Genomic DNA, 18,677 nt, shown 5'->3' with positions numbered 1-18,677 from the left:
TTGTTCGTCGATCGGCTCTAACACGGCCATTCTTCCAGCGATTGATTAGTTTAAATTCTTTGATAAACGGTTGTAGGTTCTGGATATCTTTAATCTTTCACACGTTCCGTGACACGTGGATTGTAGAAGGCCCATGATGCGTCATTATTCATAGGACGAGTACAGTCGGCCGCGAAAGTGCGCCACGGTTCTGAGATTGATTAAAACTTTGAAATTTTCTGATTTCGGAGAGAATAAGTTGCTGTCAATTTGTGCCATTATTTATTTATTTATTTATGGTTTGTTCTCTGGTCGATTCAACGCAGATGCAATTAATTCGAATTAAGCAAAAGGTTTTATCGGATTAATTATAGATTAATTATAATTGAAGGTTGAGAAGCATAAGTTTGTTTCGTTATTTCGTTATTCGGTTGTTTCTTGTAAGTTTCTGTTAGATCATCGTAATTCAAAATTGTAATTGGAACGGCGACTACCGAACCGATTTCATAAGATTCTCAGAACTAACGGTAACTCGATTCCGTCCGTATGAAATACAGGATGTATAGTATTTCCCAATGTTTACCAGACTTATTACATCCCTATCGATAGATTAGTGAGTTCTATAGAGATGATTCATCGTTTGGAAACTACGGTTCGTTTCTGTAGGACGATAATCTCCGGTTGTGAAACCAGTACGACTTCGTGTCTCCGGGGCACTTTTAAAAAAGTCGTTCGAAATTGTTCAAACTCCTCGAGGAATCAATCAAGATTGCTCAAACTCGAAACGGTTCAACTACTAATTCATAAGTTGTTGCGTATTTGCACAAAAAGTTACAATTGAAAAATATACCAGATAGCAATAGAAAAGTTCAATGAACAATATGCAAAGAAGCTTGCGAAATCACGTTTTAGAAAAGTCTCGAATAAACTGCTGAAAACAACGTGCCAAAAAGGAACAACGCTTCGTCGGAAAAAGTATAATATTAATAACGATAAATTTTGTGGAAAAAGACAGCGATCTTTTTCTTCGCCATGCAAGAAATACCGTTCAAGCAAGCGATATCATAAATGGAGTACACGCATAGGTTATATTCGGTGGAGAATTCCACTGTGTACACGGAGTGGTCCACTTAAAGGCCACCTATCTTCGGTTGCGATGGTCAATGGTCAATTAATAAGTTTACATCGAGCAATTCATTTTCAGATCGAATTAAACAGTGGTAAATTTAGCGCCGTCATCGGTGCTTAAAAGATCAGGTAGCTTGTTATAAAATTAATATTTCAGTCAATAACGCGCGCGAAATGTAAATAATAAAAATTAAATAACTCGGCAGCTTATCGGAAGCACCTGCAAATAATAGATAATCCACGATAAGATTAACTCGAATTAAGTTTATGTACTGTTATTTTCAAATATTATACAAAATATTGTAGCTACCTCTGGGTGGACCACCCTGTACACGCGCAAAGGGTGCAGCAAACGGATCGGATATTTCTCGAGTTATTTCTCAATATTACGTTTAATATTTTTATTATTATTTACGTTATATTATATTATATATTATTTACGTTATATTATATTATATATTATATATATATATATATATATATATATATATATATATATATATATATATTATTATATATTATATATTATTATTATATTTAATATTTTTATTATTTATTATTACGTTTAATATTATAAGCACATCCGATCATCGTTCCTCTCGGATTAAATTCTAAACGAAAGCGTTGATTTCCACACAATGGAGAACAGCCAAATTGTTCCATCCGTTATCCGAGGTTCGCCGCGTTCGTCGGTTGCTATCTAAATCAGCTCGCAGCAACGTTTCGAGCAGATACTCGCGGATCGGTGTGCGCGGTTGCATCAGCAGGTGTGTGGCGTCACGTAGGATTTTTGTTGTTTTTCGACCACCCGTTACGTACACGTGCGCGAGCATGCGACGCCGTGCATACTTATCCATCGTGACTTTCTACTTACGTCTAAGCGCGTCCAAGTGCCGGCCACGTAACTCGTGATCGATCGGATTATATGGTCCACGTGTGGCCGATAAGAAAGCGCACGGCGAAAAATGGTTCTCGTCGAGCCGAAGGAGAGCCGTTCGACGGAACCATGGCTCGAAATTCCTCGAAGTCCCCCGAGGCTTCGACACGCTGTTTGTCGAACAGTGTCACGGCCGCATATTGTCACGAAGCGCGCGCGTGCGTGCACGAAATACACGCCGATATTCACGTGTCGTCGCATCGGACGTTATCAGCAATTCCCGCCGATTATTATCGGCACACGGACGCGTCCGGCTGTGCATCGACCGACGATGAATTTTCAGCGTGGGTTTTTCCAGTTACGAAGATCTACCGTTGCTCCGTTTCCCGAATTCACACGCGGCAAGAACTCGATTGTTTTCGGGACACCTGGTACTGCGATATTGTGAAAATTCCAGGGAAGATATAACTCGTGCCGATGATTCACCGGCTATTAGGGGATCGCGATAATTGTACCTTGTAAAGCAGTATCTGCGGCCTCATCGATTTCCAAAGGCCAATACTGTTCTGTAATAACCGGCGAACGCGGACTACGAACCTGGAAACCGTTTTTTGAATGTCATCCTTTCGAACGTACGCCTTTTGCCAAATTTAACGTGTAAAAAAGCGTAAAAACGTAACGGCGACGATGACGAAGCCGACGCGATCGCGACGATAATGTCAGGAACAGACGTTCTCGATTTTGTGAAATTTTACAGCCCCGTCCCATCGAATTAGGACTACCCAGTTCAGTTTCTAGCGAAAAAATTTCGATTCGAATAACATTTCGAATAAATTCTGTGAATGCAGTAACGTCTCCCATACTGACGCTCAGATTGTGCACAAAAATGGACAATTTGGGAAGAGGAGATACGATTAATTTGAGCTTTGCGCCTCGTTTTTATAATTACCGATTCTCAACAATTATAAAAACGAGGCGCAAAGCTCGAATAATCGTGTCGCCACTTCCCAAATTGTCCATTTTTGTGGTCAATCTGGGCGTCAATTAGGGAGACGTTACTGTATCTCGAATAACATTTGATTCGAGATTTATCGAATAAACGAAAATTATTATTATTTTATTATTAATTATTATTATATATTTAATATATTATATATTTATATATAATAATATATTATATTAATATTATATATAATATAATAATAATAATAATTTTTATTATATATTTAATTATTATTTTATTATAATTATTCTTATTACCAAAATTATTATTCCTGACATTATTTTCCTTGACGTTGCTTCAGCAAACATTCCGAATGGAATTTTATGCGAAATATTTGATCCGGAGTGCCATCGCACACGAAAAAGTCACATTTCGTAGGATGCCGTTTCCACGGTTTCCAAATATTCGGCTACTTATTACCGGCATATTCGTTAATTCAGCTTACGTGTAAAATCGTCCAATTAACCCATTATTCGCCGGCATGTACATACATATGAGATTGATTCCCACGGGAAATAAGAATCTACGGCATCGCAATCAGTTCGTAACACGTTTCTCAACCGTCCCCGCAATCCTTTCGCAGTTGGAACAACGCCGGTGGAAACGATAAATTATCTTGAGAAATTCTTATTGTGCCCGTTGATCGGCCGGGGCATTCGACATCGCAGATTTATTTGTTATTCGCGCGTAGGCATTGCGTGGCCGTCGGTGTACGCACGTGCGTGAACTTGTGCGTCGCGCCGCGAATAGTCGGACGAGAAAGTGAACGGTAGCCGTCGATGAATACACGAGAATCGGCAGAAAGTTCTCGGGAAGAACGTCGGCCGGCATTGACTAACTTTCCGACGTTGACACGGGTCCGAATTTAAATTCGCGCGGATTGCGCAACGTTTAAAAGCGGCCTCGGCGCAGACTTCTGGCCTCTGCTCGCGGTCACATGATCCTGCGCGATATCGAATCTAGAGGAGCATTTGTTTCCTCGGTCGCCGACTTCTCACCGGAGTGCCGCGGGATTCACAGAAATCGATGGATTTTTACGCGATAACGGCGGGTGGCATGTGACGATTTCGTATCCGCGGCGAATCGCATCTTATCGGGAACGCGCGAGTTCCCGATAAGCGCCGGGTTATTAATCTCTTCGTCGGAGATACGTCCGCGCTGGGCGCTACGAGTTGTTTTTATTACGTAGACGATTTCCTTTGTTCGCAGCTCTCTCGTAGTATATATATAATTATTATTATATTAATATATTTAATATTATATATATAATTATTACTATATATATAATATTATATTAATATAGAAAATTATCGCGTGCCTAAATTTATTCGAATGCTTAAACATTGATGGCAAGAGATTAGAATTCAATTGCAATTTTGAAGGACGGCAGAACGATTTTAACAAAATAAGATGAATAATTTATATATATAATAATAATAATATTATATATATAATTATTATTATATTATTATTATTATATATATATAAATTATTCTTATTTTGTTAAAATCGTTCTGCCGTCCTTCAAAATTGCAGTAAAATTCTAATCTCTTGTCATCGATGTTTAAGCATACGAGTAAATTTAGGCACGCGATAATTTTCTAATAAAAATTTAGGCAATGTGCAATTTTATAACACGGAATAATAGTAAAAAAAACCGAGGTTCCCCGCGTGGTCCTAATTCGATAAGCACGGGACTGTACTGCACGTAAAATCCACGTGCCGTCGACGAGCCTTCGTGTACATCGATGACGTCTGAAACACCTAATTAATACTGTAAGAACTCGAAGCATTCTGACGCAGGTATCCGTAACGTCGATGTCGCAATTAAAAGGATTTTTTGAACGAATCGACCGTGTTTCGTCGCACCAAGGCGACCAAAGAACGATCCCAGCGAACTAAGTCAGTAAGCAGGTCGTCTTCCAACTGGTTAACCGATGCACGTGCACGAGGCGAACCACTGGTAGGTGTAACCATATGTGAAAGTGACAGCCACGCACCAACAGCCGAGCAAGGTGGTGGGCAGTAAGGTCGACGAAGGACGTTGCGAATGAGGGGCGTTGTTGGCGATCCATCGTACCCTGATTCCGTGCCAATTGAAATCCGAATAATTAAGGCCGGACGGAGATTTCGTGTGTTCGTCGCGAACGAACGCCGATTCGATAATTAAGCATAATTATCGTATCGCTGCGGTTCGATTTTTATCACCGAGACGAGCGTTCGTCTATAAGTAGTCAAATTACAGTAAATTCTCCCTAATTGGCGTCGAGATTCTGCACGAAAATGGACAGTTAGGGAAGAGGAGATTCGATTGTTCGAGCCTCGCAGATCCATTTCCCAAATTGTCCATTTTTGTGGACAATCCGAGCGTCAATTAGGGAGACATTACTGTACTTTGAAACGCAGAAATAGGTCCTCACAGACGCCGACGCGTTTCTGCTGTTTTTCTGATCGATCGGTGCTGGAATAAAAACGATGACTTAACTTCTTTATTTCTAATTTTTATGCCACGATTCGAAGGCAATTCGGAGGCCACATGACACACGATTCGAAGGCAATTCGGAGGCCGCACGACACGCGATTCGAAGGCAATTCGGAAGCCAGAGTTTCGGAAAATTTACGAGCGGCTGGGAAGATGTAGCGGTTTTAACGATCGTAATAATTTTAGGCAGGTTTTAAGGTTGTGAAAGCCTCGCGGTGTCGCGCGCAGATTCATGTGGACGATGACGTTGATATGGTGATTCATACCGTCATCTTCCTGGTACCTCTTACTCATCGGAATGCTGACGTGCTATCGGGTTGTCGAGAATCTGCTAAACCAGTTCCGAGCGTTAATCGTCGTTCTTCTCGAATCGTTGGAAAGAATAAAGTCGAACGATGTTTGAAACATGAACTGTTTGTTGCCCGAGTAATTATCCTTTTAGATACGGCTGAATTCTACGCGAGGCTATTTCTCTGGACGTCAGAGTCTGATATGTACTGTACAGAGTCTGATACTGTATATTCTGTCTGTAAATACAGGGTGCCCCAAAAATGTCTCGCAATCCGAAAGTGGCGGGTTGCTCAGGCCATTTGAAGCAACTTTTTCCTTTACAAAAATTTTCTCCCAGGCATCGTTAACGAGTTATTAACGAAAAACGGTGACCAATGAGAGGCGAGCTCAGCTGGCGCGAGGCGATCGAGCCAATGAGCGGAACTGGGCTTCGTGCGCTGGTTGGCTGGGCCGCCTCGCGTCAGCCGTATTCGATTCTTATTGGTCACTGTTTTTCGCTAATAACTCGTTAACGGTGCCTCGGAGAATATTTTTGTAAAGGAAGAAGTTGCTTCAAATGATCCGAGGAACCCGCCATTTCCGGATTGCGAGACATTTTTGTGACACCCTGTAAATTGTTGTAAATCGATGTGAAGACAAAAGAAGTGTGAAACAATGCATACGAAGACGATTATTTGGTTCAAACGATGAGCGAGTGAGCTACTAGAGCAAGCCACTATAGTGGCGCGTTGTCCAGAGAGATGACATCCGCGAAAGCCACTATAGTCGTGCCTAAAAGATTAAGATCGCAATTATACATATCGAACTTCGAGCGTGTTGAACGCTTAACCGGTTCCAAGCAGAATCGCCGCGATGATAAAGTTTTGTCAGTTACGGTAGAGAACCCAAGACGGTTGAACGCAGAATTTCTATCGAACTTCCGGTTACAAATCATTATTTTCCAGACGCGCGACGTCCTCGATTCCATCACGTCCGACTGCTTCGAACGTTCGTCGATCAAAGCATCTGTTTTCGGTATACACGTGCCGTTGTTACGTCGACTCGCGATCGCAACGGCGCTTCTGTTGCTCGCGGGCAAACAGAGAATGGGCGAACGCGAGTGGTCGGGCTACGATTTCGTAACAGGACTCCGCCACCGAGTTACTCCATTAATAGCATCTGTAATTACACGAATCCACCCATCGGTACAAGAATATCTGCGGATTCTGTTCGGCGGATCACGATTACGATATAACCTATGATATAACTTCATTATGCGTTTAATTATTGAGAACATCGATCCAATATCCGTACCACGTAGCAATCGGTTCGATTATAACAGCCTAGAACCTTCGAAAATAACCTACAATTTCCGCGCATGTACAATTTTCGTGCGCCACTTTATTATTTAAGTATTTACTAATTATTTAAGATATTCGTCTAAGATATCTACAAAACGAAAGTTTATTCTAGCAAATAAACATTTTCATAATAATCTCTTGTATAAAAGTAAAATTTGTGTAATAAGCGTCTTGTTTTAACACGAGAGAAACCGAAGAAATTATTTCTTAGTCCGAAAATATTAATTATATTATATTATATTATATTATAATAATAATATTAATTATATTATATTAATTATATTATATTAATTAAGCCTTAGGAGAGGCTTCAAGAAAGATCAATTCGTCTGGTACAATTTTAAAAATGTTATTCTCTTTTAAACGATGTCAACATTCGATTATGCGTTTCAGTTGTAGCGCATAAGATTTCAAAGTTACCAGAGAGATGCCAAAAGGTTTCCTCCTCCGGTTACAAGCATCCACTTATTTACAAAGCTAGAACCACGCGACTGAAAAAACAAACACGATTGAAAACCGTTTTGCAGACGACGACGTCTTACGGTTTCTATTTCTTGACCAGGCCATATTTACGCGCATCAAGAATCTCTTTGGTCTTTCGCTTTGGCAAGCAAGAAAATTCGCAACCGTATCATTTCGATCCGAAAAATACGAGAACCTCCTCGAGTTTTTAACCGTAATGCGCAACGTTAAACATGCCGTTCAAAGGTCTATCAAATACAGGATAAAAAAAGTATTAAGCTGTCAGGGCTCAGACATTGATGTTCATCGCGATATTCTTCGATCGACTTTTAAAAAACGTTGTTCGTTACGATTAATACAAGCGTGCAGGCGATTAAGCGATGCGAGCGACACATGTGTAAGAGTTTTTCATGTCTAGTCAGGCGACGTTCGTATTTTAATGAAAAAAAAATACAGCAAGAAATTAATTGTTGCACGATCCTTTTTATGCCGAGCAATTTTCTCCGCGTTTTAAAACGCGGAAGATGTAAAAGAAAAGTTTTTTGCAACTTTGTAGTGTCTCTCGCGATTCATCGGTCAACGTTTTAATAGTTGTTCCCTTAAGGGGTAACCCGCGTTCGTTAACGTCACAGTAGGAAGCCTCTTTAACAATAATTAGCGGAACACTGCAAAACGAGCCGCCGAGCTGGTCCGCGAAAGAACGCGCGTGCGCGCGCGCACAGAACTTTGCTTTTCTTCTTTACGTAACTCTTCCTTGGACGAGATACTTTCGTATCCACGTTTATTTACGAGCGATCAAGTTACGACGAGGATGCGTGAGTTCAGCTGTGGATGCACAGGTGTGCATCGTCGAGTCTGTCGCGGCGGTGCAGCGCGGCAAGATCGTGCGAGCAGCGCGTTAAAACAATGAAGAAGGAGAGAATGCTCGCGAGTCACATGCCGGGAAATGTCAACCACGTGCAGGTACACGAGGTACTCGCCTGTAACCTGCTCAACGTGATTACGCTACTGCAAGTAACGATGCAGAAAATTGTTTCAGATAATTCACTCGGCTGCGTTATTATACATCGTTCGCCGTGCACCGAGCAGAGAAAAATATCGTTTCAAGAACCAATTACTAATCGGCGAAGCCAAGAACACCATTTCTCCAGTTCGCCTTCTTTCTTCTCCAGTTTCTTTCCAATACATCCGTTTATTGCGAAATGTTCCTTCGTTCTCGCGCAGTGTTTCCATTAATCCGAATAAATAATTGATGGTTTAATAAGAATGATTTAGAATGGTTTAATAAGTAGGCAGCGGATTTTTAAGCAAAATAAAAATTTAATCTCTCTCTCTCTCTCTCTCTCTCCCTCTCTCTCTCTCTCTCCCTCTTTTGCTCTCTCTCTCTCTTCCTCTCTCTCCCTCTCTCTCTCCTCGATTCTCTCTCTCATCCAACTGTGCAAATTGGAAATTTTCAATCGACGAGGCAACGTTAATCTGTCGCGAAGTATTTGAGATTAAATGTAGCTCGCGGTGAATTACGATTTACAAACATTTTCTTTATTATCAACAGGCGATGTTATTTGTCAAACAAATTGGTGAAGCTGCGAGCTAACATTATTTATCTGTCACAAATAGAAATACAACCGAATAGCTCTCTGCAGTACGGGATCGAAAAGTATTATTCGCGTGCATTGCTTCATACAAGTGAGAAGATCGTATTTATTTAGATTTTGCAAAGTTTTTATTGTAAAGCTTGCTCCGATAATGTAATTTATTCCAGCATTTTCCATGAAACAGTTTCTAACGTTTGTAGAATTGCAAAGTAAGAGAACGGTTATTTTGACCGCGGTAGGTTTAATGCATTGCTAGCCAGGTAGAGCTAGTTGGTCAGCGCTACTTCCGCTCGAGCCGCGAGGTGGCTAGCGTCGCGAAGCCTTTCTCGCGTGTAAGATGCTGCAACTATTAGCATATAGTGAGTGTAATGTCAATCATCTTCGCCACAGTCTGCCTTTCGGCGGACCCGGTCATTATCCGAAGGATCCCTATTGTGGGTGGTTTTCCACGCATATAGGTTGATCCGAACTTTTTCGGAACCCTCAAGGGTTCCATATTACATTTCAGGCATCCCCTGGAAGAAGAGAAGAAAAGCCGTCGACCATCGATGGATTTTTAGGCGTTTAGAATTGCGGTAGCGTGCGTATGCGTAGATCTGCGAGCGAGTATGGGTTATGCGGTATGATGATTGTAATGCGATTGTAAAGCGTTTAAGAGCGAATAAAGCGGCGTGCGTTTAGACAGCAAGAGGATGACGGAGAAGAGGAAGTGAAAAAGAAGAGGATGTGTAGTGAGTGAGTGTAGTGGGAAAGAAGAGGAAGGAACCAATTTTGTACATAATATTGTAAACACTGTAAAAATGTTAAAATATAAAAAAAATAAAAATAAAAAAAATCACAGAAATAAAATAAAATTGCACGAGCATGGTTATTATCAGAGACTATGCTCAACATAAAATTACAAAAATATATTCAATCACATGAATAAAATAAAACTGTAAGAGCACGGTATATACCATCTGATTTAATATAAATAAATAAAATAAGTAATTTAATATAAATAAATAAATAAAAATATCGCCAGAATATAATAAAATTGTAAAGTACACGTTATATTAACAATTAACAGGTTGATATTAACGATGTAAATACCGTGAAAAATATCTTACGGGTGTTTCTAGAATTTATTATTAAATAATCTTATAACGATAAATGTTGATTTATTTCCAAATGTATTCGTATTAACATAGTTTTAACAAATTAAAAATAATGTAACAATATTCTTAAGTCCTTTTATGCTTTTCACTGCTCCGAATTTCACTTATCCACCTTTGCTAGAAAATACACAAAATCCGCAGTCCACGCTAATTACATTAGATCACGCGCTGTCTCGCTATAATTGTGTTTATCACATCAACAAGCCGACAATAAACGTCGAGCAGCGTACTGTCGTTAACGTTAGAGTAGGCATTAAAGTATTACACATATTACGTCTGTCTGCTACGCTGAAAGTCATTGACATAAACGAAACAGCAAAAAGATATTTCTAGCAATGATTAATGCGAAACGAAACGTGCCTCAATTTTCTCTATGCCTCATTTTTCTACGATTGTTCATACAATCGTCACATGGTTTGCATATTGCGGTGTCTCGCAGACACACGTTAACTTCTCTATTACTTTTGTCCGCGTTTTACGCTTTCGCGATTGCACGTTCGATGCAATCAATCTCGCATACTGTCACGCAAGCACTTTTTGCACAATTGTGCTTCGCGCAATTATAACATTGTCGGGATAAACGTTTGAAGTTTATCGCCCTTCCCCCCCGAGGGAAATGAAAGTCACACGTCTACTTTACGGTTTAATTTCTCTTTTATAATTGATTACATATGCTTTTGTAAAATCGGTATGCAAGTTATTGACGGACGACTTTCATTAACCCCTTAATGCATAGTTTTTTGAAAAAGGCCGGCCAAAAAAAATCAATTTTTTTAAATGTAAAAAAACACAATTTAGAACGCTGTCTTGGCAAGAAAATTACAAAAATACACAAATAATGGATATTTATACAATTGGTATGATTTCTAATTTTCACAGAATATCACTATTATTATTATTATTATTATTATTATTATATTTTATTTTACATTATATTTTAGTAAAATATATATTGAAAAATGAGCGAATCAGAATCTGAATATGAATACGTTGTCGGAAAGCGGCTCACAAGGAAGAGGTAAGTCGTAAGTGATAAGTAGAAAAAGGATATATTTTATACTTGAATAAGTAAGTGTTATAGCTTACAATTCCATGTAAATGATAAATATCAATAAAACGATTGTCTTTTTTTTTGCTTTCACATTGTTATTTTCAATTCTCGATTGCATTCGAGTGTGAAAAATTATAGCAACATAAAGTACAACGCCGCTCGAATTATCTCGAGTGTGCACAGTTTGGCCAGTTTAGCGTGCTCGAGTTAACTCGAGCGTGCACGTTAAAGGGTTAATATGTGTCAGACGATTTGATAACTGCTGACCGGTGAATTCGCACGTGGCCACACGGCGGTGTGCAAAGTCGTCGAGTGTGCTCGTATTATTTGGTATTATTTGCTTGTCATATTCAATTGATAAATGATAACATTTTCTAATGCACCGTGACTGGATAGTCTCGGATAAGTATGCAAGAGGTTCGTGCAATAATCGCGTTCTAAAATCAAAGTGTTACAATCGCCACCGATCTCAAATAGTTATCGTAGAAATTGTTCAATATTTAAACAATATAGAATATGTATCGATTAGGAAAGGACTAAACGTGATGAAGACAGGAAATACCGCGTACCGTACCTACAACTAGGATTACAACTATTTCACTTAATTCTACAACTTGCAACGCTCCTCACTCGACGACTCTCGAACACTCTCTGTCCACTCCAAACACGCTCCTTCGACACAATGCCTGCCTTTTCCAAAAACGTGACAATCGCATCCGCCGGCTCTCCGTCGCCTACCATAAATACAAAGTCTTAAAATTACGGACTCCTAAGCCTAACACTCCTCCTCGTCCTAAACGTACCCACTAAATTACGATAGTACATTATCTTTCGTTTTTATTTGAAATAACATTTTCCCAGGTCTACGGCTCTATGTCCAAAGAGACCGATCTCCGACGTGAAATCCGGAGTAGTCGCAATTTATTATTAGCCGTTTATTACACAATCGCGCGTAATTGCGCGCGCGATAGCACGCGTATCGTCCTTTGCGTTGCTTGCACTGTCGCTGCAATTCCGGTAAACCGTGTCGGAGGAACAACACGGCTGCGATTGGTCGCCGCAGCGTGGACGAATTATGTAACACGTTGGTGTCCAATTATATAATGTAAAATGTAATTATATCACGAAGCGGGAACGATAACGTATAAATAGAAGCTTCGCGTCACGGTATTCGAGCATCGCGGAGGAATGTTTTCTCGATGCCGATCGACGTCGATCGCAGTTTCATCGCGGATCATCGCGAACATCCTCTCGTTCTAGGAAACTCGGCGCAAAGATTCGCCACCGGTTAGGTCGCAGGCCAGTCTCCGGCCTTCCGCGTCGACTCGACGACGAAACGTTTCTAATTAGTAAACGTATAAATTATTGATGGCCTCCCATCGCGAACGACCGTCGTTAAAAACCTTCGACGGGATACCTTCGACCAACAGCAGCGCCCGTAAACGATGCGTTTTGCACCCAACTCGATCGTGCAAAGTGCAATCAAATAAATCATGAATTATCGTTTCGAATACGCGTGACTTTCCATCTCGTTAATTATATCGGAACTTCTCCATGATTGATTGACTAGGACTTTCACGATACACCCAAGAGAATACAATATTTGCTGAAACACTTTCTTGTTCTCGAAATAATATCGATAATATAATCTTGTGTTGCTTAATTCTTGGAATAGAAAATATTGATGTTGGATAACGTTCGATGTGTGTGCGTGCGCGTATGTGCAGTTTCATGGAGCAAATATTTGTACTATTTTGTAGATCGAAAAAAGTAATCGAGATCGGTTCTGCGTTCGGAACGAAGACACGAGTCGGGTTTGTAAAAAATGTAGATAATTGGATAGAACGATAAAGCGAACGTTCAAAATATTTGGCTCGTAATTCAAGCAACGTTGACAAGGATGTTGCCTTCGAACGCGAAGTCCACGGCTGGCAAACTATAACTAGTTGCCGGGCGAATCGTTAACGAGAAATGCGAGTCTAGGGCGTTTTTCCTTGGATCGTTAGAATTCCACGTTGCTGGATCATCATACGTGTTACGTGATCGACGCAATGTTTGACTTGCCGGAGAAAAACTCGGCACGTGTCGCGGCGGGGAAATTTTTCGCGCAGTCACGTCATATGTACATATGCATGTGTACACCCGAGCTCCTCACGTTTCGAATAACTAATTACGTTGTAAACGTGCAAACGTAGACTCCACGGTTATCGTCGAGCCGCGATCCGGTAAGCTATTTACGGTGAATATTTATAACTTTCTAACGACACATTTTTCAACTACTTATTTTTCACCATATTTTTTAGTTTTACGCGTCGATAGATTACAAAGTTCCGTACACGCGAAAACAGGTACATACACCGGCTGTGGATAATTATAGGCGAAAAATAACTTTTACGTTTCCAGTGATATTTAAACGATAGAAAATCGAAATGTACGAATATAGCTTTTTTGGTTTCGTTTAAATATCGGTAACACGTGTAAAAAAGTTGCTTCGAGTCTACAATTGTTTACACCATTGTAATTTAACCGTGTATAGGAAGTCTAAAACGATCGTTGCAGCATATTGTACAACGATCGCTTTACTAACCTTTATAAGCGATGATATTTTCTATGCATAAAATTTATTTTATTTTTCCCTCCTACCTTCTCTTCTACTAAAGCGTATTTCCCGCGAACAAATGAATGAAACGATCAAAATATTATCTCAAAGATTAACCGACGATCGTGTCTTTGTTTCGAGGAAGAACGGTCACGACCCGAAAGCGTGACGGATGCTTCATAGAACGATGATTGCCAAAGCTGCGTATGTAATTTGCATTTCGCGTCTCGAAATAGCTTATCGTGTATACGTTGTAAAAGATAAATACAGTGTGCTCCTACAATAAACCGAGTCGTTGACAGAACGCCTCTCGAACAGTGAGAAAAGTAACAACGTGGAAAAGGTGGCAGAAAGACGACGGATGCGCAAATAACATTAACAAAGATTTTTCAGTGGGAGAAAGCAGATCGGCCGAGCCAACGAGCACCCAGTTTCCCTGATTGGTCACTGTTTTTCGTCAATAACTCGCAAACAAAACCGCGGATTGCATTTTCGCCGAGGAAAAAGTTACATCAAATGATCCCAGGAATCACCCCTTTCCGGTTGTTAGCATAATTACGGGACACCCTGTATAAAACCAAGAGTCTCGCACGCGAATCTCGAAGTCGTTGATCGATATCCGAACTTCTGTGCGGCCACCGAAGGTTCGTTACGCGCCGGCACAGCGTTCGGACGGCGGAGCCTGTTATCGGCTGCAATTTTTTATGAGGAACGACATTGCTGGAGTTATCAATAATGCGCGGTGGCTCGTGCCTTTTTCCGTCGACTCTATTTACGGAGTAAAATCTATAACGGGGCTGAAGTGGACGTGGTGCTCCGCCGGGTTATTGACTGAAACGCTCGCAACGATATTCGTTACGTAAAGTCGGAGACGACCGTGGGCGAGAGCTGAATGTTTCCGCCTCGAGATATTCCACCAGTCGATCGCTAATCGATCGACACGTGGTCGTCATTGGTAACCCCTTGCGCGACTGGATAGCGATTTGCCATTGGCTCGGCCGGAAATTCTATATCGCGGTTATTGCACGTGACATTTAAAGTTCTGTAACTTTGCACGAGGGAAGTCTCGCCGCGCCGCGCCGCGACGCGTAACACGGGGAAAAGCAGCCGAATTCAACATTCTAATTTTTCGAGGGTACAAAATTCAACTTTATTGCTTATACGATGTATAAGCACACAAGCTTATAAGCTTATAAGCTTATAATAATATAATTTAGCTTCTAATAAGGTATATTTAATTCTTTTATTCTTTCAATATGTCGCATTAAACGTTTTCATTCTTTTGACAGGGCATATTGAATTTGTTTGTTATTTTATTTCGTTTGCTTTTGGATACACGCGCGCGCGAATTTAATATGTATTACTAAAAGAACAAGAGAATGTAATTATTATCGAAATTGTAACGCTTTGTTAAATTTATTGGAAATGTAAAACTAGAATTTTTTATTCGGTAACACTGACAAATATCTCTCGATATTATATTATATTATATATTATATACATTATATTATATTATATTATATTATATTATATTATATTATATTATATTATATTATATTATATTATATTATATTATATTATATTATATTATATTATATTATATTATATTATATTATATTATATTATATTATATTATATTATATTATATTATATTATATTATATTATAAAGTTAATTGCGCCAAAAAATAATCCGGAGGCACAGAAATTGGTCGCGCCGTCAATTAAGCAAAAAAGGTTACGAAACGACGGAGTTATCGGCTCGTTTCGAAAGCAAAAACGTTTAGGTTTTTCGACGATGCAAAGCGGAGTTTAATAAGGTTGACTTTGTTGAAAATCGTGAGAATGTGAAAGCGACGAAAGTTGCCCGAACACGACATCCTTTGTGCCGTTACTGCCATTGTTCACGGAACTGTCGCGAGAAATTTCTTTTCGTCGGAACAGCGTGCGTCACGGTGCAATCGCGGCAAGAATTCGCGATCCTTACGTGACTGACGCCATCAAATTCTCAGGATTATTTTGAAACCGTACGGTGTCGTTTAACTCCGGATTCTGCCCGCAAACAATTACAAACCGTGTGGAAACATTCACGGGGAAGCGTTACGCAATCGGTCGCTTCGAAAAACATTTTCATTTCCTTTTATTGTCCGCCTGGACCAGCAGCCTCGATGGACAGATCGAATCTCCGACGTTTGCTCGATCGTTCGCTTTTTTCTTTTTTTCAATAAGTTTCACATTTGATTTTTCAATGTTCTATTATGGCATTTACAGACTCTGAAAATATATCGAAGTAAACGATAAGAAATTGTCTAGTTGGCAAATGGAATTTGTTTCTCGTCCAGGTTTTTATAAAAGGATGCAAATTGCGACGTGCGGAAAGATCCGCAAAAGGTCTATTTATTGCAATAAGTTCTTAAAATAGTACAAGAATATGATAATTTTGTGAAGATACTGAAAATAGCGTGAATTCAGTTTGCAATATACAGTAATGTCTCTCTAATGTCTCTCTCAGATTGTCCACAAAAATGGACAATTTAGGGAGAAGAGAGACGATTATTCGATTCTTGCGGTTCATTTTTATAGTCACGAATTGTCAACAACTATAAAAACGAGCTGCAAGGCTCGAATAATGGTATCTCCTCTTCCCCAATTGTCCATTTTTGTGCACAATCTGAGCGTCAGTTAGGGAGACATTACTGTACTATGTATTGTGTAACAAGCGCAGATCTACTATGTCAAACATTATGGTTTATCGCATCATGATACCATTTCCTCCTCGAAATTACTTTCACTGCCAAGAAAAGTTTCAAACGTATCAAATATTTTTTCCATATTTCAGAATATTAAAATAAAAATATTTCACTGGTCGAACGTTCTTCCCCATTCGAAGTGTCAATTATCCTCTTTTTTCTACTACAAATTATAGTCCTTTATATTCACAAGATACATACTAACAATAGGTATGAAGTGTGCAGACAATTATGCCGTTGTGAAAATACACATATTTATATACAATTGCGTGGCACGCTTGCATTATATACACATAATTATAATTAACGTAGATGCATTTAATGTATACATTTAGCTGTTTATTTAATCATACATAATTGTAGATAATGCGAATATACGCAATTAAAATTGGATCGTATATCGATTGTTATGTAATTAATAATAGTTACTGCGCCACTGCATACACCGATATACATAAAATAATATAATAAGTATATACTTTTGTTCATATTTTGCTTTGCAGTACAACACTTTTATAAACTTACAAAAAATTAGGAAATATTGAGCATATAAAACTGGCATATACGTTATGTATAATTACATACATATACGTAACGTGAAAGTGTAGACACCGTAGACAATAGGGCAGTCCTTTCTTGGAAGGCCCTTGCAAAAAGGGAAGAAGGTCCTGACTACGATAAAGCCCATCGATTCGGTTTTCAATCCGTATTACAAGTATAACAAGGCTCGAAGAAGAAATCCCTTCTAACTGAAAATATCTTTGAATTCGCAGTTTGGACGGTAGATCGTGCAAAGACGAGATCTGCCGAATGGGAATTGGCGCCGGCTACTGCGAGGGAAATCTGAATTTCGCCACGGCCTCGGAGGATGACGAGGTCTACACCAAGAAGAAGGTATCTAGGGTGAGTCCTTGATTCGCACGACTCCGCTATATCGTCCCACGAACCGCGAGGCGTCTAATTGCGTGTGTCATAGTTCTCGGTAAAAGGCCACCCGGAAGGAAGACCGTCGCGCCAAAATACGCGGTAATACACGAGGGAAGCGCGTGGTGCATAGACGATCGGCCATTTAGGCCAACGAGGAGAGAAAGGTTTTCCGCGTTGTCGTTCGTATCAGTTGATGACGCAATCGTTGCGCGGCGGCCGCCGCGTTTCTCGAAATCGAGGCTTGCGACAGCCGCGTGTCCCCCGACGAAATCGGATCCACGATCGTCACGGACCTTCTATTAATTCCGATCTATTTGGGGGCCGTTTTCGCCAACTTTTCACAGGCCGATCCTCGGGACGCTCGTTTTTATCCGGGGCCCACGCGTCGTCTCTTGACATTTCATTCAAACGGCTCGTGTTACGGCCGGCGTATTTATGGCCGCGCCGCGCCGCCGGCTTCTAGACAAGCGTGTCGCGAGGCGGTGCATCCGCTTTCAGGAACGCACCTGTTAATGTCGCTTACGAATCGTTCGAATCGTTGCAAAGGTGACTTCGCGAGGCGGTGCACGGCGATACAGTTCGCAGAATTTTTTAACGGCTTTTCGGAAATCTCGACTTCGATCGAATCGATGTCTGTTCGTTATTACTGTCAGCGACGCTCTACGATCGACGCTAGGCTTTATTAAAAGCATTTACTCGTCGAAATAACAGGCATATATCTATTCAGCGATTTCAGCACTTATTTCAGCGATTTTTTATTATAATATACGGGGCGAGCCTCGAATAACTCATAAAATATTTGCTGTCCTATTTAAAAATTAAAGTTCTCTATTAAAATCAATTTTGCTTTTTTATCAAGACATAAAGGTCACCTTCGATCTTTTCTAATGGAATACTTAATATTTCAATTGCTTTAGTATTAAAACATTCTTCTATATAGAGAAGTATTACGCCAAATGGAGTCTAAGATACCTAGACCCCCAAAAAAGCAACATTTCTATACATTTTTTGTTTACACTCCTGTTCAAGTTTTCATTG

The 18,677-nt window shown here is 40.0% G+C and overlaps 1 protein-coding gene and 1 long non-coding RNA gene across 4 annotated transcripts in view; one reads left to right on the top strand and one right to left on the bottom strand.

Moving 5' to 3' along the window:
* Window positions 1–18,677, top strand: part of cwo (transcription factor cwo) — a 52,372-nt gene that overhangs the window by 16,924 nt on the left and 16,771 nt on the right. Inside the window, exon 2 of one of the 3 annotated variants that reach the window (XM_033467013.2) lies at window positions 17,486–17,606. The exons of 1 other annotated variant lie outside the window; for it this stretch is intronic. In XM_033467013.2, coding sequence (XP_033322904.1) covers window positions 17,486–17,606 — 121 coding nt within the window. Of the gene's footprint in view, window positions 1–17,485; window positions 17,616–18,677 lie in introns of all 3 variants that reach the window. One more of the 3 variants, XM_033467004.2, reaches the window with a different exon arrangement.
* On the bottom strand, window positions 11,345–12,354 carry LOC143259638 (uncharacterized). The gene is made up of 2 exons (XR_013033657.1): window positions 12,169–12,354; window positions 11,345–12,099 (listed from the first exon to the last, which is right to left on the bottom strand). It is a non-coding gene; the product is annotated as an uncharacterized LOC143259638 (long non-coding RNA).

The sequence above is a fragment of the Megalopta genalis genome, chromosome 6 (assembly GCF_051020955.1).
Source record: "Megalopta genalis isolate 19385.01 chromosome 6, iyMegGena1_principal, whole genome shotgun sequence".
Taxonomy (NCBI): Eukaryota; Metazoa; Arthropoda; class Insecta; order Hymenoptera; family Halictidae; genus Megalopta; species Megalopta genalis.
The sequence above is the reverse complement of the archived record's forward strand: the minus strand, read 5'-3'. Positions and strand labels throughout refer to the sequence as shown.